This window comes from Sphaerodactylus townsendi, linkage group LG02 (assembly GCF_021028975.2).
Source record: "Sphaerodactylus townsendi isolate TG3544 linkage group LG02, MPM_Stown_v2.3, whole genome shotgun sequence".
Taxonomy (NCBI): domain Eukaryota; kingdom Metazoa; phylum Chordata; class Lepidosauria; order Squamata; family Sphaerodactylidae; genus Sphaerodactylus; species Sphaerodactylus townsendi.
Genome location: NC_059426.1, coordinates 62,025,269 through 62,046,648, shown reverse-complemented (window position 1 = coordinate 62,046,648; position 21,380 = coordinate 62,025,269). Strand labels below are relative to the sequence as shown.

General features: G+C 41.4%; 1 protein-coding gene across 1 annotated transcript in view; it reads right to left on the bottom strand.

The window, feature by feature from the left end:
- CNTNAP5 (contactin associated protein family member 5) overlaps positions 1-12,603 on the bottom strand; it is a 512,649-nt gene extending 500,046 nt beyond the window's left edge. The window contains exon 1 of the mRNA XM_048484843.1: positions 12,270-12,603. Within this exon, the coding sequence (XP_048340800.1) occupies positions 12,270-12,345 (76 nt within the window). The 5' untranslated portion in view covers positions 12,346-12,603. The remainder of the gene's footprint in view (positions 1-12,269) is intronic.
- Positions 12,604-21,380: the final 8,777 nt, after the last annotated feature.

Genomic DNA, 21,380 nt, shown 5'->3' with positions numbered 1-21,380 from the left:
AGGGGATTTGGTAACATTTAGTTTATCAATGGCTGCCAGAACTTCTTTCCTTCTTGTCTACCGCTATCTCGCTAGTTCCCTGGATTCATTTCTCCCAAGAAGCTTGGTTCAGGTGCAGGAATGTTCTCTCACCTCCTCTTGGGTGAAGACAGATGCAAATAATTCATTCAGCTTCTCTCTTGAAATCCTCCTGCCATCTTTTTTAGCACACCCCTTTGAAATCCTTTTGTCATCTGGAACGGGCCTCACCGCCTTCCCTTGCTGGCTTCCCTCTGCTTTTTTGATGTACTTGAAGAACTGTTTGTTGCTGGTCTTGATGTTCAAGGCCATGCACTTCTCATAATCCTTTTTTTTTGCCTCCCTTTACAGCTAATCTTGCTTCTCTCTTGCCACCATTTGTGTTACCTCTCTCATATTCTTCTTCATCAGCCAAACTGGACTTCCATTTTCTAAAAGACATTTTCTTTTTTTCTGATAATTTCCTCAACCTCTCTCTCTTTGCTAACTATGGTGGCTTTTCTTTTTGACTGGGTGCTGCCTATTTCTAACCTGTGGGAACACATTCCAGCTGAGCTTTTTATTACTGTGTTTTTAAATAACCCTCCAAAGCATCCTGATTGACAGTTTTGGACTCTCTTGATTTTCCCTTTCAGCTTCCCAAAGCACTATCCCCTTCTCATCTTTGAAAAAATTTCCCTTTCTGAAGGCGAAGGCTAATGTAACTACATCTAGGTAGTTGCCACTTGTTCCCGCATGTTGAGATACTGAATCTGGACAGCATTATGGACGCTGTTCCCTATTGGCTCAACAACACTGACTTACTGCACCAGGTCCTGGGTCCCACATAGAATTAGATATAGGATCACCTCTGCCCTGGTTGGTTCCACAACCATCTGCTCTTAAGCCACAGTCATTTAAAGCATATCCAGGAATGCTCTCTCCATTACTAAGTGACCTTGAACATGCATTTTTTCTTCCAGTTTATATGGGGATAGTTAAAATCACCCATTACCACTACATTTTTTTGTTTTTGTTGGCCTCTCTAATTTTTTTTTTTTTTCCCTATCTCTTAGAATCCTCTTTGTGCACTTTTGGTCAGGGGACGATAATATATTCCTAATATTAAACTGTCCCTTCACACCTGGTATTGATATCCATTAGTGATTCTGTAGTGTAGAACCATAGCTCCCCTTGCATTGTCTATTTTATGTGATACTATGCTCTCTTTGGATGTAAAGGGCAACTCCACCCCAATGCGCCTCTGTTCCTATCCTTCCTTTACAGCCTGTAGCCTGGTATAACAGCATTCCACTGGTTCTCCTCATTCCACCATGTCTCTGTAATGCCCACTATATCAAAGTCCCTCCTTCAAAACTCTGTACCCTCTTAGCTCCCCCCCATTTTAGGCCTCCTAATGCTTCTACTATTAGCAAGCATAGAGACACCTGTATACTCTGTCTCTGTCCTTAACCTGGGATTCATGTGCTTTACCCCTCAAGTCTTTTTTGTAGACACTATCCCTTTATCACATGCACATTGCTATGTACCTCACTCTGTATGTGGGTTGATTAAGAAAATCCTCCCTCTCTGTCTGCATCCCCATAGATACTCTCGTATTCCCAACCAAAGTCACCTCAGCTCCTGTCTGGCTTTCCCCCAGTGATCAGCTTTCTAAAAGCTGTTCTTGCCATACCTTTTTAATGCTGGAGCCAGCAGCCTGGTTCCTCTTGGGTTAAGATGGAGCCCATCCCATTTGTATACAGGCCTGCTCTTGTCCCAAAAGGTTCCCAAGTTCCTGAAAATCTGGAAACCTCTGCCTTGCACCACCTTCTCATCCACGCATTGAGACCCTTGCATCTCCGCTTGCCTATAGCTTCCTCGCCTAAGTGCTGTGGAACAGAGTAGCATTTCTGAGAATGCCACCTTGAGGTCCTGACTTCAACCTGTTTCCCTAGCAGCCTAAATTTAGTTTCCAGAACCTCCCCGCTATTTCCCAATGTTGTTGGTGCTACTGTGGACCACAACCAAGGACTCCACCCCAGCACTGCCTGTGTGCCTAGCCTAGATCAGGGTCTGCCTGACCTACTCCTATCAGTTTCTGTCAGCATGGCCACTGGCCATGCTGTTAGGGCTGATGGGAATTGTAGTTCCTGAACATCTGGAGAGCCGCGAGTTCCTACTCTGATCTAGACGGTAAGCGTGACATCAGCAACCTTCGCACCTGTGCAGGCAAGTCACTCATGCAGTTATCACGCCACTCACAAAACCCAACTTTCATTTCTAATGATCAATCACCCACTACAAGGAGCTCCCACCTCTGAGGGGTATTCCCAGTGCGAGAGGGTAGTTGATCACCAGTTAAGGAAGGGATCCCATCTAAGGGAGCACTTTCCCCACCTCTCAGAGTGGCACCTCCGTCCCTAAGACCTTTCATTCTCTCCATGACATCTGAAGAGATGTCACCTGGGAGTGGGACCTGGCTGTTAGGTGCCCAGAGCCCTGGCTCGTCACCCCTCTCTGCCTCTTTCAGCTTCTTCAGGTCTGCTACCTTGGTTTCAAGAGAACGCACACGCTCCTTGAGTGCCAGGAGCTCACATTGCAGCGAGGGGTGGCACCCACGACTTCAAGGTCCTAGTGGTGATAGGGGTCATACATGTGACACTCCAGTGTAAAAACACTGGAAAGCCCCCCCATCCCCCCCTGCTGGCTTTCTGCCTTCATATCTGATTTGTTTAGATATTTAAATATTAAGTTTTTTAGTCACTGCCCCTGGAGCTATCTGCACGACATTCAGTCAACATGTCCTTATTAATTTAAAACAAAATTAATTAAATGGTTCTAGAGGATTGAATTCAAAGCCCCACCTCTCAGGACAAAGAGGAACAAGAGATGAACTCTGTTAACCCCTGTTAAGCCCCACCTTCCAGATTCAGCAGCCTTAGCTCACAGGAGCCTTACAAGGAGAAAAAGAGATAACCCCTGTTAAAATACACTGTTTTAAAAGCTGTGGCTTTGAGAAAAGCCCTCCAAAATGAACACCAGCAGGTCACTCTGCTCTTCCTGGCCAAGTCCTCTTCTGCTGCTACTCCTCTCTCTACTCCTCTACTTCATCATGAAGTTCATGAGAAAGAGAATGAGAGATGCTAAATTAAGGTAATCTAGAACTAAGATGACGAATGTGAGCTAATAGTGCTTAAAGAAATTCCAATTCACCTGCTGCAAAAGAGGAAGAATTATGTGTTCCTGACAGAAGTTCTGAAAAAAAAAGAGATTATTTTCAGATGGGCCCTAAACAAAGAAATTTTTTATTAACACAGTAACCAAAGCTCAAGAATTTATGTTGAGGAACAAGATGGATTTAAAAATATAATGGGAAGAGGAAAGAAGGAAAAAGGAAGACCTGTGGAAAAAATTATTTTTGAAGTACCACATAAATTCTCAGTTCATATGAAAAAAAATATTTAATAGTTTATAGTCTGATTCATTTTTTCTCTTGATCTTGTATGTAAAGGGAATAATATTGGAATGGAAATCATTGTTTTCTTTTCTTTATTACAAATTTGAGAATTGGGATATTGAAACTTAAAAGGACAGTAGCCCACAAACGCAGTGTGATGCCAAATAATTTTAAGAGTGACATCCTGGAAAAGGGATGCCAATATCAAAATAATGAAAGCTTTATAACAACCTCTAAATGAGAGTGATTAAAAATAAATAGAAATAAGATAAAAAGAAGAAGAAGTTCATGTGATTTCCCCATCCCAAGCAGTCAATTTCGCTTGTGCAGAAAAGGAATGAAATACTGGGACAGCAGAGAAAAGGTGATAAACAATTCCTTTTGCTATGTGACTTTAAGCATGGCTATAAACAAACATATGGGTTCTGAACTCCAGTTTCAGTATCAGCATATAACTGTTTTTGTTAGGTGTGGTGATAGGTTTGACCCTTACTCCAAGCTGATCAACCAATCAGTGGTGATTCAGCTTCCGATCAAAAAGCAGCTGCAAACTGGTTCGGCAACTGTTCAAGTTGCTCAATACAATTTGAACATATGTACCATCTCACAGTATGATCATGAGTGATCAAACAGGGCATGCTCAGTTGCTGAACAAGTGCCTTTTGGGGACAGAGGGTTTTCCCATCCCCCACCACACACTATAAGGGGTTAATCTTGAATGTGTACATTGCATGATTGAAGAGATCAATATTATATTTTCTGGTTTATTGTCTTGGATGAGTTTTGAGCTGCAATCAACTTCTTTGCTGTAATTTCAAATAAGGACTGGTACTACTTTGTTAAAATAAGTACAAATAAACATCTATTTTCATATTATTTACGCCAACTGCACCTGAATATTACCTCTTTTCTCAAACAATGCTGCATTAGTAAAAAAAACAGAGGAGCATCAGTAGTGCTGGGGAAAAAAACTGAGAGTAAACAGTCTAGGGCACACAGTGAATGCAGAGAGGGTCATATTCACTCAGCAGTTACTAATGTGACTAAGTGAAGGGAGGTTGTTGTAAGTTCTGGGTATGAACAGTTCTCAGGAAAATATCAACAATCACTATCTCACTTATTATCAAATATATTACTGAACACAGAGATTGTAGGTAGTTGGGATTTCAGAAATAAGCAAAGATTGTCTACTTTGGGAGCATTGGATATTACTGGCAAAGAGAAGGATTCACTTCAACTGTGCTTAAGGGGTTTCCTGACTCCTCCACCTACAATGTAATATCAATAGTCAGTGTGGTACAGTGGAAGAGTGTTAGAACAGGATCTGGGAGAACTCGGGGGGGTGGGATGTTGTAAACTGCCATGGATCCCCATTTTGAAGAAACACATTTTTTTAAAAAAATTGAAACTATCCAATTTGTTTTCACAACCACTGGGTTTTTTAAAACATATTTTCTATTTGAAGCTGAGCTTTCCCCCTTTTTCCTTGTAGGCTAAAGATTTATTTGGTATTCTATACAGATTGCAGACAAGAAGCTTTTAGGATCAGTGGAGGGCGAATTCCATTCAGAGCTAGGACTACAATTCCCATCATGGCCATGCTGGCAGGGGCTGATGGGAATTGTAGTCCCTAACATCTGGAGTGCCAAAGGTTCACCACCACGGTTTTAGGATAAGGATGTGTTATATCTCCCCTGATGAAGACTTCTGGAAAGCTCAAAGCTGATTGAGCACATTTCACTCTTTTTCTTGCTGTTTATACGCTCAAAAGTTTGCACTGTATTTTGTGTTATTTTGGTTGTCCTAATAAGTAATCACAATAATGCAATCAGGGTGACTGTAATTTTTTTCCTCACAAGATATATCATGACTTATTGAGTGTTGCATACATGGGTGTGCATATCAGTTTGGGAAGATCTGAGTTGTGGGTGAGTTCACAATGCTGTTTGAACCTGACTGGGCAAACAGGTGAATCCCAGTAGAAGACCATGTAATAGAAATATCTAGAAAATAAAAAAAAGTTGGTCTTTCAAACTAATAAGGTGGATAGAACAAGAGGATATGCAGAATCTTTAGGGGAAGAATAGGTGGGGGAAAGAAAACTGGTAAGTACTCTATTGTAAATATCACCCGTTTTGTAAAAGTTATTGTTAATGTCTCCATTGGCAGAAAGTGTCCTGGATTTTTTTAAAAAAAATATTACTCGTTAGTTGCCTCCTAGCAGTAGATTTAAACACTATAATAACTGTTCACTTTGGAGAAAGATTATCATCCTGTTAAATGGAATGTTGCTGTTAACATATCTTGAAGTAAATGAGAGTAACTTTGCTTAAATGGGAGAATTTCTCATAGGCCAAGTTTCGCCGCGGCCCCAGGCATGCCGGCAAGAATTTGCCGGTGTGGGAAGGCACCGATACGCATCGCGCAAACATGCTTGGCGGACTCATCAGAAGAAGCCGATTTAGCGGACGACGAAGATGACTCGCATCGCCTCTGCACTCACCGCGCATCTTTGCCCCGTAAGCCTGCTGGTTCTCCGGAAACCCCGCTTCATCGCTGCCCTCAACCTCCAGAGGTCAGAGGGACAGTGAGGAGGAGGAACGAACCAGCAGGTCAATAAATGGGACAAGGTGAGTGGAAAGGGAAGGAAACCGCGACTCCCCGGCGATTGCTGTTAAGCACGTATCGCCGGAGGCGGCTGTTCCCCTCAAACAACAGCCAACACAAAGTGTTGTTTTTTAGGGCTGCCTAACCGTGAGGAGGAAGGAACCTTCGGGTGCGGAAACGCTGCTCGCGTTTCAGCAGCATACCGCCTGAAAACAACGGCGACCTGGGGGGTGGCATTTTTACCACTTTTGGGCGGCCCGTTTTTGGCCCATGCGGAAACGGCCATAATTTGATGCAAATATGCATCCTCTGAAGATGCCAGCCACAGATGCAGGCGAAACGTCAGGAGAGAATGCTGCTAGAACACGGCCATACAGCCCGGAAACCACACAGCACCCAAATATGCAGAGTTTGGATCAAGCAGAGGGTTTCTACAAACTTAGAACTGTTGACTTTCCTTCCTGATGCAAACCTTCGTTTCCCACCTGATGTTGTCCTTGAGGTTTCTTGTTCCCTCCCAAAAAAACATGTAAGTAAGAATTTTTGGGCAGAAATTTCCCACTGAAAAATTTCCCTATCACCCCAACAACATTATGTACTGGAAAACTTATTATATTTAGTATGAATAAAAATGCTTCTGAAATTCTTCTCATCTGATTACCCAATCTTCTTTCCAAAGTGAGACAAATGTGTTAGTAATTATGCCTTGTTCAATTTTTTACTTCCCTTTTTGTAGGGGCAGAGCACTGTGCATGTACAGAAAATTGCCCCTCTCTATTTTTCCTATTCATTTGTGCATACATATACAGTGGCATAACTGGCACGCATGTCATTGGCAAAAAAAAACTTTCACAAAAACTATCTTCATATGATTGTACAGACTGTTATACTGAGATTCTGTTCAGATAACATTTTCCCAATACACATAATACTTGTTTCTCAGTAGATCTCTGCATTAAAAGAATCATGATGCCATCATACATATATATGAGTATATTATTATTTCTTTTACAGTGCTATTTCAATGGACAGGTGATCGCTGGGATATACAGTGTGAGCTGATGCAAATTAATAGGAAGAGAAAACTACAGTAAATTGTCACAGTCCCGTTTTGAAATTAATTTTAGAAACTGTTTCATTGACCTTCTTCATTAGGATTTACTCCCATGCAAGTACCTCTAAGGATTACAGCCAGAGACAATTAATGTAGGGTAGCAATTAGCATGACCCAGCTTCGAATATCCTTTCAAACATGAAGCTCTCTGAGTGATCCTTTTCTCAACCTAAACTATTCCCTAGAGTGTTTAAAATGAAGTGGAGGAGGGAAGATTGGCTGGGAAGAAAGACTGTCCTGAACTTCTTGGAAAAAAGATGGGATGGACATGCAATATCTAGTCTAGAAAGATAGCGCAGAATGAAATTCTGAAACAATAAAAGAATAGAAGTGAAATGTACGCATCCATTCCAATGACCCTTTCATCCAAAAGAAGATAACAACTCTTGATTTTACTTTCTCCCCATCATTCAGAGAGCAGCTCAAATAAATGAAGGTGTGTGTGTGGGGGAAGTATCTAAGGGTTTTTCTGCACAAGATAACTCCACCCGCACTCTAAAGGGTTTCTACACAGATACATGTTGCAAGTAGTACAGTTTCCTGTTCTGCCCAAAATTTATGCAAATAACAGCATTAATCATAACAACAAGAACAAGAACACTATGGCTCCACTTGAAACACCATCAAATTGACAAAATCAACATCTGCCTGATTCAAAAGGCAGCCCTACTAGGATCTGCACAAATACTATATGCATAAATAACAACGTCCTAGGTTTCTGGGTGGGGCTCAAATTGTAAGTAGAGGCCAACAACCAGCCAAAGAACTGGCAGCTGTGATGTATAATAACAATAACAATAATAATTTCATGAAACAGGTACTGTTGTCATTGCAGCTTCCTGAAATAGGAGTCTTATAACCCATGCTTTTTCAGCACTGTCATGGTCCCACTTCTCACTTTTTGAAAAATATTGTCTAAATATTTCCCAAAGTCTAAACATATCTATCTCAATTCAGAAGCAGTATGTGCAAAGTGTTTATGGTCATGCATTCACCACAACCACTCCACTTTCCTGCCCAACCACAACTTTCCATGCCAGCGTGGCTGAGATCCATTCAAGTGAGGATTGTTTAAAGTTTAGAAGTCTGTGACTAGAAGAGGAAACTATAAAGCTCCTCTGAGCAAGCAGAAGCCTCCACAAACTTTTCTGGACTTTTCTACCCCGTTGTTTCCACTTAATTTTTGCAACTTGCTTTCATGACCTTCACTGTTTTACTGCTCTTCAGAGACTGATAGTTCTTTAATAGTTATTATATTGTAGAGTCCACAAATTGTTGAATCTGCTTGCAGAAGCACACAGTCATCTGAGAACATGTTCAACATCATGATAGATTATATGCACACACACACACACAATCTGTAGAGCAACACAAGAAAAATATATTTATATAATGCCATTTTGGGAAGCACATATAGGGAGAAAGAGATTAAATCTGCAAAACATGGGTCTTCCTGTAAGCCTATATTAATAAGTTGCACTATAATTGTACCCATTACATATGTGATACAGCATTCATTAATGTATGTGTGTATTGTATATATTTTCCTGTAATTAGTATCCTGGGGAGAAATCTCATTGCTGTTGCAGTTATTTAATCTAATAAAGTGCAGCAATGAAGGGAGCCAGAGGTATTTCTGGAACTACATTAGCATGAAGAAACTCTAATGCTTGTAACAATATTCCCTGAACTTCCCCCTTCATTTCATTTTGCTGGGATTATTGAAAAGTATTTGTGAGACAGTTAATTAGTATTCAGGTCACATGCTGATCAAGAAGATAAACAGTCAAAGGCAGCTGTTCAGTTTGGAACTCGGTGTCAAAAATAAAGGAATTGGAGGATAGCACAGGTGCTAACAAGTAATAAGGAAGCAGAAATCTTAATTTATATTTGCTGAATGTCAATTCACACAGAAATAGATCAGAAATATTTCTATCTGGAAGAATCACCAGAGTCCTCAAGTTATTCATTCTACAAGGACCTCTGGCACCAGACTTCTTATCTAGGGCATACTACAACTTGGATTGACATGGGGCTAATCTGTTAGGAGTCTGGTAAATCTTGCAAGTGCAGAGGTTTGAACTAGATGACCTTCTTCTGAACTGCTTCAATCCTGTGATTCTCTATTTCCATGCTGCCAAGAGTTCAATATTCTAACAGAAGTACTTGACTTCTACCAGCACCAAATTACCTTCTGATAGACCAGGATTGTTCCAATTTATTGCTATTATAAACAAGATAGATAACTGGATCGACAACTGGATAGTTAGATAAATAATATCATTTAAAAGTTGGGTGAGATTGATACACTAACACACATTCATATTCCATGGCAGTTTCCATAGACAAATTAAAGGTCTTCTGAAACAATTTCTGAACTATACTTCAAATCATCTCTGAGCTTCAGAGCACACACCCAAAGTCTTACTGTATATGTCAATTTGTAGAGTTTGCTGATGGATTATTAAATTTGGTACATTCTACTGTGATGCTGCTGCAGTTAGAATTTTATCCATATTTTTTGTGAATATGGTTCTACACATATCTGATGAACTCATGGGGAATTGCTTCAAAGAATGACTAGGATTAGGAGTAAGGCCGCTAAGGCAGCAGCCTTAAACCCACTTAACAGGTAGTAAATCCCATTGAAGTCAGTGAGATTTACTTCTGAGTAGACACTCAGAATTGGTAGTGTGTCTAGAATTGTTTCTAGAACTGGTTGGAATTGTTCTGCAAGATAGTCTCATCAACATAATCTTATGGTACTTTGCAAAGACAACAGTGAATAAAATTGAGCATTGACAGTCTTCTATATTACAAGTTATTTAGATACTGCAATCGCTTATTACTAGCCTTAAACTGAAGCAAATGTCCAGAGAAAGGTGACAATGCATTGAAAAAGAAGTGGAATTCACCTAGTCTAATTGGCAATATATGTTAGGTTTTGCCCAATATGCTAAGGGCTTGTTTTCCCAATGGCTGAATATCTCTGTGCACGGATGTATACATGGCTCTCTCAAGCTTTAAAGCTGACAGAGTTTTGGGGAAAAAAACTGATAATTATTGCCTGTTACTGGAAGTATCTTTAGCTGTGCTCCTGGGAAAGAGCATCCAGCCTAATTCATTGCTTAATGAATTCTTTAAAAATTGTACAACATAATAAAAAGATTGATCATTGTGGTTTATAAAGATTGAGTCCTACATATTTAGGGAGTAGTTGGTGTGTTTATTTGGAGTGTTTATTGGCATAGGGAAATGAAAGTGTCACTGGTGAAATAGTAAAACTCATTAACCCAGAGTTTCCTTTAAAATGTTAGGAATGAACTTTATGACCACATTGGTAATAGCAAGCTTTTTTGCTTAAATCACCTTCCATTTAGCCCTGCTGAACATTATGAAAACTATCTGCCATAGTGTTACTGAGGCTAAAGAAATGTTGGTCCCTGCTTATCATTTTTAGTCCCTAAAGTTAGATCTATATAAGACCACAAAGAGAGCTGATACTTATTCACGATGTTTATTATATTTGACTTTTTCCATTACTTCTGTTGCAGACATGATGATTTATTCTTCTTGAACCCCTCATCTTGCCTCTTTAAAGCATAGAATCAAAAAGACAAGAGTGACCTCTAGTGTTCAAAAAAACCAGCAGAACTCAACAATCACCTAAGTCTTTTTCCATCATGACATGAAACATATCATTTGTTCAAACATGTGCTCATTATTCTTGACTGTTACAAACTGTATTCAATAAACACAGAAGTTAGCCACACTTGCAAACAGCAGTCCAAATGCACCTTTCATAAGCCAGTTTCATTATCTAATTAATGACAAGCTGCAGATGAAGATCCTGAACTATTTCTATGCACAGTTTTGACCTCCTGCCTTTTCCCCGTCCCAAATAATCATTCAAACAGGTCAAGAAGAGTCATGATTTCAGAACAGTTCACAGTCCTGAGTTCTAAAATACTTGTATGCTTTCCTGGTGTGTGTTTTCTGTCCCCTCTTTCTTTCAGCCACAAAGTATATTCCTCTCACTGTTGTGGGAGCAAAGGCTGTCAAGGTAAATGACAGATAAGGCAACCCTTTCTTTTGACTTTCTGTTCCTCTCCTTTGCAATGATAATGAATGCAGATCATAGCCTCACAAAAAATTTCTCTGGAAATGTCTAACATAATTGCTACTACAACCCCCCACCCCCCAAAAGCAAATAAACAAAAAAAATCACCCTTCCGATGAGAGACAGTAAATGGTGAATGGCAAAATACTTCAATGGGGTTTCTTCCAAATAGAAAACAGAATGATTTTAAGGCACACAGCCAGTGATTCAGGAAGAAGTAGAAGCTACAGACTACTAGTAACATCATCAGGTTTGTGTCACTCTACTTTTAAAACTACCACTAGTACCTTTCCAGATACAGATGTCTTGAAATTCAGTCACATGGGTAACTAGTCTAAATGCTATGCTCTGTTAAGACCTGGTTTCCTACATTCCAATGTGTAGTTAATCATAGCTTGGGGAGAAACACAACCTCTGTATCTCAAGCAGCAGCTGTTATTTGGTGTGATTCAGATATAGCTATGTGTCTTTTTAAAAAAATCAATACTAGGAATACAACAGGAAAATCAAACATCCATTCCATGCCTATATGATTCAACACAATTCAGGGTAAGAAATATAGCTTAGACTTGGGGAGAGGTAAGTTGTGAATCATTCAATCTGGGGCTGAAAAAGCCACACTTTTGCACCAGAGGTGACTGAAGGCATTTGCCCGATTTCATCAGTAGTATGAAAAATAAATGAGTAAAAATAAACACTAATTCATCCAAAGACCCAGGAGAAACTATTTCAATTTCAGGAAGCCCAAACATAGAGATTTGCTGCAGGAAAGATGATGCCCAAATTACTACAACTTCCTATTTCAGAATAGAAAGAACCCTCACCTTAGTTCTCCCCAGAGAGGGTCATTTATGGGGGGAGGGGGTGACGGCTAAGCTAACTTTATTGGTGAAACCTCCCAGATTGACTTCTCCCCCTTGCCCAAAAATCGTCTAAGCAGGTCGCTGTGAAAAGGATTGTCTGACACTTACGGTTGCTCGCCGCTAATCCAAGATGCCACAAGCGGAACAACAGCAAAGTCGCAACGAGTTGTGCAATAGGATCCATTTTCTTTTGCTCTCCCGCTCTCCTTAATCTCCGATTTTAGACAGTGGCTGCTCCAGCTCGCCTTGCCTTCCTGCGCTCATTTACTCCATCCGGCATGTAGACACTCCTGAAAATGCAGGAGAAGGAGAGAAGAAGGGAGAAAAAGCGAGAGACACTCCTGGAGGAAATCTTCTTAAAGGAGCAGCACCAAAACAACTGTGAGCTAAAAAAAAATGAAAGAAACGCCAAAAGCGCGAGAGAGGCAGGGACCGAAACCCACCTCCAGGCGCGGCGATTGGGATTCAGCAAACCCGGAGCTGGACAGCTCCTTATAGGCGCCAGGAGCCGAGAAGGCTCACTCCACCTCCCGCGCAGCCTCCTCCCCGTCACACCTCCCGCCTGCCAGGGAGGATCCTTTCTCATTACTACTATCAAGCCTTGATGATACGCTTCAGAGTTGCGGCGTAAGTTGGCTACCCTTAGCATCTCTCTCCTTCGCTCTCGCTGTCGTACACCTACATCCCCCGACATCATTGCTGGCTAAAGTGTAAAAGGGGTCATGCCACGTACAATAGAAAGTAGGGATGAAAGTCTGGGGTCAGGACTTAAAAAGCGTTGCTTTCTGCGGAGAAGGAAGAGAGAGCTAACATTTTAAGGACAGAGGACTTCATCTCGAACCGAATGAGACAGAAAATCGCAGGAGATCCTGAAGACTGTTGGTATCCTTTTGTGTAGACTAATGCAGGAAGTGGACAGCGAAGATAAGGAGCCCAGGGTAAGGAGTGCAGGTAGACTGCTTTGCAAGCCGAGATTTAAAATGAATTGCATAAAACAGACATGTGAAGCATTTTTAAAGCAGCTCTGCTCAGAATCCTTCTTTGGTCTTTTCAGTGGGGCTTACCCCCAGAAAAGTGTTCCTAGGATGTACTGTTAATTTATAAATAACTTGCCCTTGCAACTATGGAGAAGAACCTGAAAATGTCAATGTGCTCCAAGACTATTGTACCTGCCTATGACAGATTCTGAGTTGGAACTTCTGTCTCTTATCGGAATCAAGTTTTTGATTCACTGCTTCATTGCCTCAATTGGGAGAAGTGTCAAATGCAGGACAGGAGAAAGTAATGGTTCTTTCTTCCATAGTACTGAAGATGCAAAGTGGAAAATAATTGTTGCCTCCTTCCCTTATTGCACTCTTTCCTGATTAACCAAACACTCTGCTGCTGTCCTTTCAAGAACTTTAGCTCAGTCATTCCCAAGACTTAACCTTGTCGCTTTGCTGCTGCTTCAGCCCACATCAATAGCAGGCTGTATCAAAGGCGGATAAAAATTGCATTAGTGATCCCAACTTTAATCCGAGAGGAGAAAATTTATTTGGAGCATTGAGGTCTTTGTTGTGAGTAATTTGCTGGTCCCCAGCCACAATAAACTTTACCATAGAGAGGTCAGAAATAATTAGGAGGTTTTTAGATCACTTGCCCACATGCTTATGGAGGGCCCATCTAGAGAGTGGTGCTCTAAATTGCTGGCGTGCTGAGAGAAAAAGCAAACGCTTTGGCTGTTTTGTGGGGAACTGCTTGCTTAGTGATTAGATAGTCTGGAGAATTAAAAAGCAATACTAAATAGGATTTGGAGCTTTAAAGGGACCATCAAACGAAAACAAAATCTCACTTCTATCGGGATTTGTTTTTATATATTAAAGAAAAAAAATGCTGCAACTGTTCCTTAGGGGAAGGTTTCGAAGGGGAGAGGAAATGGGAGATCAAAATTCCATAAAGATGTAGGAAGCAAGAATAAGCCTAAAAGTTAAGTTTCTGATGTTATTAACTGCAGAGGAAAGATTAAGGAACAAGGAGTAAGCCAGCATGCCAAAATGCAACAGTTGATTCCAAAAGGAAAATGTGACATACAATTCATTTGGATCACTTGAAATCTCTGTATGCATGTGTGTGTGTGATTTACTTGCTCAACGTCTACACATTAAGACAGAGAAATCAATTAATATAAAAGACAATTTACAATGTGTCCAGAAAGGAATATACCCCAGCCTCAAGGAGCTTACAATCTAAAATTAAACACAGACCAGGGCAGAGACAACAGAGGAAGGGAAGAAGTGTTGCCAGAATGATACTTGAATTGTCCGGATGCAGCCACACACCCTAAGACTTACGTTCAGTGGGGGATAAGCCAATAGTTCATGGAAGAGGTGGATCTTAACAATGAATTTGAAAGAATAAGTTATAGGGGTGTACCTTTTGTTACCATGTGAGGGGGGGAAATCCAACTGGGAAAGCCCCGTCTCGTTCATTATGGTGACAAAAATGAAGGGACAGAAACAATGAATGAAGAATTCCCTTGATTCCTTTTCTTTCCTTCTTCCTGTTTCTTTTCTTTTCTGTTCCTTTCTTTTCTCCCTGAGTCCTCCTCTCCCTCCACACTTTACACTTACCTGGAAGGTTGTTGCTATTGCTGACCAAGCTTGCTGCATCCACTCAACTAGACTGAAGGAGATGGCTATTTTTTCTCCCCTCCCTACTCACTCCCATGATGCCTCAGATTCTGTTTCCAGCACATGTCAGGTACTGTGCCACACTGCCTGAGGAGCATATTTCCCAGGGTAAATCACGGTACATATGAGATGCCAGAGCAGCAGGAAATTCTTCTCTCCTACCTGCCTGACAAAGTGGCCTAGTTCTTGCTTCTACAACCACAGAAAATATGACTAACACTCACTGCCTCTGCTGCTGTTGAAGTCAATGCAGAAAAGGTGAGGGGAGCAAGAGAAGAGGCTTCTGGAATGTTCCCATTGGAGCCAATGGGAACCAAGACAAAGGCAAGAATGAGAGCCAACAGCGAGTGAAATTTTGAAACAACAACAAAAAAACCCAGGAAAAAACATACTATTTATTGTATTGCCGAAGGCTTTCATGGTCGGATTCAACTGATTCTGGTGGGTTTTCTGGGCTGCGTGGCCGTGGTCTGGTGGATCTTGTTCCTAATGTTTCACCTGCATCTGTGGCTGGCATCTTCAGAGGTGTATCACAGAGGGAAGTCTGTTTCTCACTAGTGAGAAAGGAAAGTTTAGTGTGGTATAATGTCCATGTCCCAGGATGGGGAACCAATCAGTAAGTGTTTGGCTGGAACTTGTTATGCAAAGATGTGGTTGATAGTATATTGAAATACTATTTATTTCCCATTTTTATCTTGCTCTTTTCCTAGCAAGTTTCACAGTTTAAAAACCTCCCTAATTAATACTCCAATGGCACCATAAATGCATATACCATAATGGAAACCAATCAGAGAGGAAAGACAGGAAAGGGGAACAACAAACAACTAAAAAGAGAGAGAGAAGATAAGGAACAGGTAAATTCAAGAATAGGCAAAGGAAAGAGAAGAGAAGGGGGAAGGGGAGGGAGGGAGACCTGCAGGATGTAAATTGTAGCTGTCCTCAACCATAGGCCTGGTGGAACCTCTCAGTTTTACAGGCCCTGCAGAACAGCAGCCAGTCCCACAGGGCCTGTGTCTCATTTAGTCGAGAGTTCCACCAGGTTGAGGACAAAGCTAAGAATATTCTGGCTCTGTTTGAGGACACTCGGGTAGTTTTTGGACCATGGACCACCAGTAAGTTGTTCCCCATTTGTTGCATGGGTATATCTGGAGAGGTAGTCTTGCAGATATGAAGATATCAGGCATTTAGTGCTTCAAAGGGTACCACTAAAACCTTGAATATGTTTTGGTACTCCATCTGAAGCTAGTGAAGCTGGTAGAGCACTGGTTGAATATGTGCCCTCCATAGTGTCACTGTAAGGATCCACTAAGGATCCAGGCTGCCATAGGCTAGACCAGTTGAAGTTTCCAGAGCAGTCTTAAGGGTAGCCCTGGATACAGTGCATTACAGTAGTCTAATCTGGAGGTGACTATTGCATGAATCACAGTGATTCGTGACTAAGTTGGGGCACAATAGGTAGGGTGTCAATTGCCTGACTGTATGAAGATGAACATTGCCTCTGAAGATGTCAGCCACAGATGCAGGTTAGGAACAAGATCTACCAGATCACCACCACACAGCCCAGAAAACCCACAACAACCAGTTGAATCTGGCTTTGAAAGCCTTCAACAATCACTTATTAGTGTTGTTTCTTTTTGTTTTTTGTTTGTTTTTTAAAGTGCAAACTAATATGTTTTTACAGAGCTAGGGAGTTCTTTAAGCAGAAATCTGTATATAATCCCTGCCTATTGAATTGAGTAGTAGATAGAATAATAGCATTTTGTTTTGTAATGGAAAATGAGATTGATGTCCCCTGCATAGAGGCCCTTTCCACATGGGCCATTTACAGCAGCCCAGGGACGGCAAAAATGCCATCTCTGGGCAGCTGTTTGCACTGGAGGCGCTGCTGGATCGCAGCAGCGCCGTCCTGGCCACCCAGGAGCGGTGTGAAGCCGCTCCTAATAACCTCACTCATTTAGCGAGGTTATTCTAAAACACCGTTTTCACATCGGCGTGGTGCGAACGTCACCGCTGGGAAGACGGCGCTTTCCCCATCCCCTTCACTCACCTCATCCTCCAGCGTGCTCTGGAGGCTGTCATGTACCTGCCCATGCTGCCCTCCGACCTCCAGGGGTCGGAGGGCAGTGTGGGTGGGTCCCTGATGGCCTCCAGAGCAATGCTGGAGGACGAGGTGAGTGGGGGGGATGCAGAAGAGTGGGCGGACGCAATACTACTATTCTATCGACTACTCCATGCGAAGTCACCATGTATTCCATGTACTCCATGTGAAGTTCTGCGCCAGCTTCTGCGGGGCCGCTCACATGCTCCCGTGTGAATGGCCCCCACCCCTCCACTGGCAGAAAATATGCCGGTGGAGAGGCACCCTTTCCGCTGTGTGGAAAGGGCCAGAGACACAAACTCACCCTTTGTAACATGCTAGTCAATAGAAGTTAGGCCATTTAGCATCACAGATGAAATACAGCACTGTGGCCCTTTGGAGAACCTGACAGCCTATTCATGCATTTAGGAGAATGTAAAGAGTTGTGCTCCATTCTTCTAGTGATCTCAGGAACCCAAGCCACTTGAGAATCAGAAATGCACTTAGCATAAACTGGGTAGCCGCAATCTGGATTTTGTTTTTGGTCATGCAAGAGTGTGTTGGAATCTCTCATTGTCTCTCACCACCACCACCACCACCACCACCACCACCACCACCACCACCTCTCTCTCTCTCTCTCTCTCTCTCTCTCTCTCTCTCTCTCTCTCTCTCTCTCTCTCTCACACACACACACACACACACACACACACACACACACACAGAGAGAGAGAGAGAGAGAGAGAGAGAGTTAAGATGCTTCCCATCTATAATTTTATGAAGTACAAAGCAATACCGTGTTATGATCCATGCATTAGAGATGCATTAGAGGTATATGATCTAAAAACAGAATCTGGACCTTTATAATTTGCTTTTATGAGGATTCTCCCCATGTTTTGCCTTGTCTACCTTGGTTCAAAAATAAACCTCGAAGCTTGTGCAAGCGACATGTGTCCTGAGATTTGTTGGTATGTGAAGACAGAAGTATTACAGTTATTGAGGGAATGGAAAGCTTCACAGCTGTTTCTTGCAGAAAAGGATGTCAATAATGCCAGAGGGTATTGTGCTGGCAAGATTTTATTATTAGGAGCCAAGATGTTAACTTGAACAGTGAAGCTTGAGCTCAATAGGTATCACAGATCCCCTTGGCACAGATGAGAATCTGAGCATGTTTAAGGAGAGGGAAATACTCAAAAGAGATAGTCAGCTTTGAAAATTGTGTTTTCAGTTCCCGGTGCTGCAAACCTATTCCTTCAGGCAGGTCACAACCTATGAGGTTTAGTATTGAAGAGTTCCATTGTTCAGTCCTGCTGTTATAAAGCAGGGACCAGCAACTGGCCATCTGAAACATGGTTTTCTCTAATCCCTCAGCTATCAATCTGTTACTATCCTGACCCATGATGGGTTGAGAGAGCCCTGTTTCTACCCATCCTGCCAACCCTTGGTGTGCCTAGCAGTGCAGTGCCGAAGTTCCACTTTTCTACATGTACCCCCAAGGACAGGAAATCTTGTCTGGTCTTGCCTTTGCCCATATCTGCCTTGCAAAATAGGCTGTTTCTCCCTTCCTAAAGGGATTAGGGTAAAAACAATACCTTCCACTGCGGAAGTCCAGTTCCACCTCCAGCCCTGGTCCGTCTGCCTCACCAAGACAATAAACATACTAATGTGATTGCTCTAATGTGTTCCTGCCCGCCATCCTCCCAGGAAGCTAATCTTTTTTTTTTCTCGAATTTCTGCTAACTTCTCTCCAATACCACCCTATTTGCATTGCCATTGTTTTACATCTGTGATTAATTCAGCTCCTCTCCTACCTTCGAGCACTCTCTACCTAAGCCCATCAAGCCAAGTACTCATATTAGCTTAACTACCCAACACTTAAGTTTATGTCTCTCTTTTGTCTTTTCCTGAAAAGGCTAGGCTTCCTTTTGTCCTGAGAGATTAAAGGTAACTCTGCATAACCCTGAGGGCCCATTTCTCTCTATAACTAGCCCCTTTTCAGAACACTCAGTGTTAAGTATCTTCTGGACATCTCTCTGTCTATTGATATTGTCCCCAACATGTTGTTTCTTCTTCTCTCAGAGCTTAGTGTGGGTCACTATGCTCTGTTCATCAGATCATTCTGCTCCAAGGTATGGTAGTATAACCTTCCCCCACAAATTCCTCTTCTTTTCTAAACCTATCTACTCAACTTAATATATACCCCAGGACTCTCTCTGTGTGTGCGCACTACTTTGATCATTGTGTGTTTATACAATTATTATTTTCACCCTCTTAATAAAACTGTTAAACTTTATTTTACTGTCCTGCAGATTTCTTGCAAAAACAATTCTCTATAACCTTTGTCAACCAAGATTACAAGCTTGCCCAACATCTCCTTAAGCTAAGTTTGCCCTTCACTAATTCCCCACTCTAAAAGGGACAGACCTCAGCATTTTGGGTAAAAAAATCCAGAGAGAAAGGGGGAGTGGTCTTGGTGGCAACAGGCTTAGACAGTAGCCAAACATGATCTAGCCGCAATAACCCATCCTTGCCTAAGGCAGCCATCAGCCAGAACTTAATAGCTGAGACCCAAAGCAGGAGAGAAAGGCTTGAAATCATTACAGTTGCGTGCCATAGAAGTAGAAGCCATACTCTGTGGTCTTTTTTATCTGTGCTGCTGGTGCTTCATGACTGATGCAGCTCTGGAAACATACTGGGAGAGGGCAAGGGAATGCATCTGCTCAGAAAAGCTCTGGGCTACCATGTTTTTTGTTTCATTATCTGCATCCCTTTCATTTTCAGAGATAGGCAACCCAAAGAGTGTCAAGATCTCTAGTGATTCAGCCTTTCAAAATCAAAACACAATACTCATCCACCCAGTTTATTCATTTATTTTTTTATATCACCTCCTTCCTGTTCAAAAGAACATCATAGATGGGCAACAATTATGAAGCATTTGACGATGCATCAACAATGGAGATGGCTACTGGAAGAAGATGCATTGGTCCTATCTTCCATTTCCAAACAGTGCTATGACTCTTTATAGTGTTTATGATTCCTTCCAGTACCTGGTCATATTTCCATCATCTGTCACTGGTTTAAGATTTCAGGTTTCCCTCTAGTGGGTTTTTGATCTCTTCTTTCGCTTTCGTAAAGGCATGTTTGCCCCTTTCTTCAGATTCCCGTAGAATTGCTTTGCACCGTAGCATAAGTGTTTACTCTTTGTACTCTAATGCTATTGTGAGCAATGCACTCCAGAGGCTTTCATGGTCTACCTATGCAGATCAGGGAGATCCATAAACGATGTTATAAAATTAATTTTATCTGGGTTGATATTAAGCTTGTGCAGCATAGAATTAATGAAAATACTTCACTGTGAAGTATGCTGTCATTTACTAGTTACTAGTACCTGTTTTGGACACTATAAACATTGTCCCCTATTTCCTTCTCTTTCAACGTCAAATGTGGCAGTGCAGCAGCATGTTTCTAGATGAATTATTTCTACTGCAGAATCGCCATGGAGGAGATCATGAGAAATCATTTTACATAACTAATTATGCACACACACTTTGGATATAATGCCAAAAACGAATTACTAGTATTAGCATTATATGTACTCATAGTGTAAAAATAACACATGGATTTTATGACACAACAGTGTATCTTGGGAAATGTTTTTAAAAGTATTTATTTTAGCTTATTAGATATGTTGTCTTGTGCTAGTACTTAAATCAAACTTGACACTATCACTTACATTGATAAATACATCAGAGCAATTCACACATGCATGTACACTGATGTAGCCATCAATTACTGTAGTGTAAAGATATGATTTGCATATATGAATAGGTGATCATTTTCAGTGATGGACACCATGGATAGGACTTTCATATTTGAATTGTGAGTCATCAAACAGTGATTAATCAAATAAATCAACTGATGAATCAGCACAGTGGCTCACCTGTGCCAGAAGATGTCCCCGCCTTACTCAATCCATGTATCTCAGTTACACAAAGATAAAATTCACTGGGCTATGTCCAAATGTCCATGAGTTGAGGGATAAAGGAAATAGTTCTCCTTCCCTTCTTTCTCAATCTCCCTTGCATTTCCCCAAAAAAACTACTCTTGAGGGACCTGGAATAGCATAAGATGAAGCAGAATGGAAAATTGGCAGAAACCAACTTCCTCCTCTGCTCTTGCACAACTTATGCTGCCAGTGGAAGTTTGTATCCAACCCACTGAGAATAAATGTGAGGTATTACTGAATATGTACTGCTACTGAAATAAATTGGAAATTGTTGACACATCAAGACAAATGTGTATGTGGAAGTACATATAAGAAGAAAAGCGAGAGAGGCCAAGCAGTGAAGAAGAGAGCAGGGGCTAATGGATATTGAACCTTCTGTTACAAAGAAATAGTAGAAAAAAAATCCCCAAACGTTGGAAACATATGGGTTATAGATACAGATGGGACATATTCTCAAGCAAGAGTGTAGA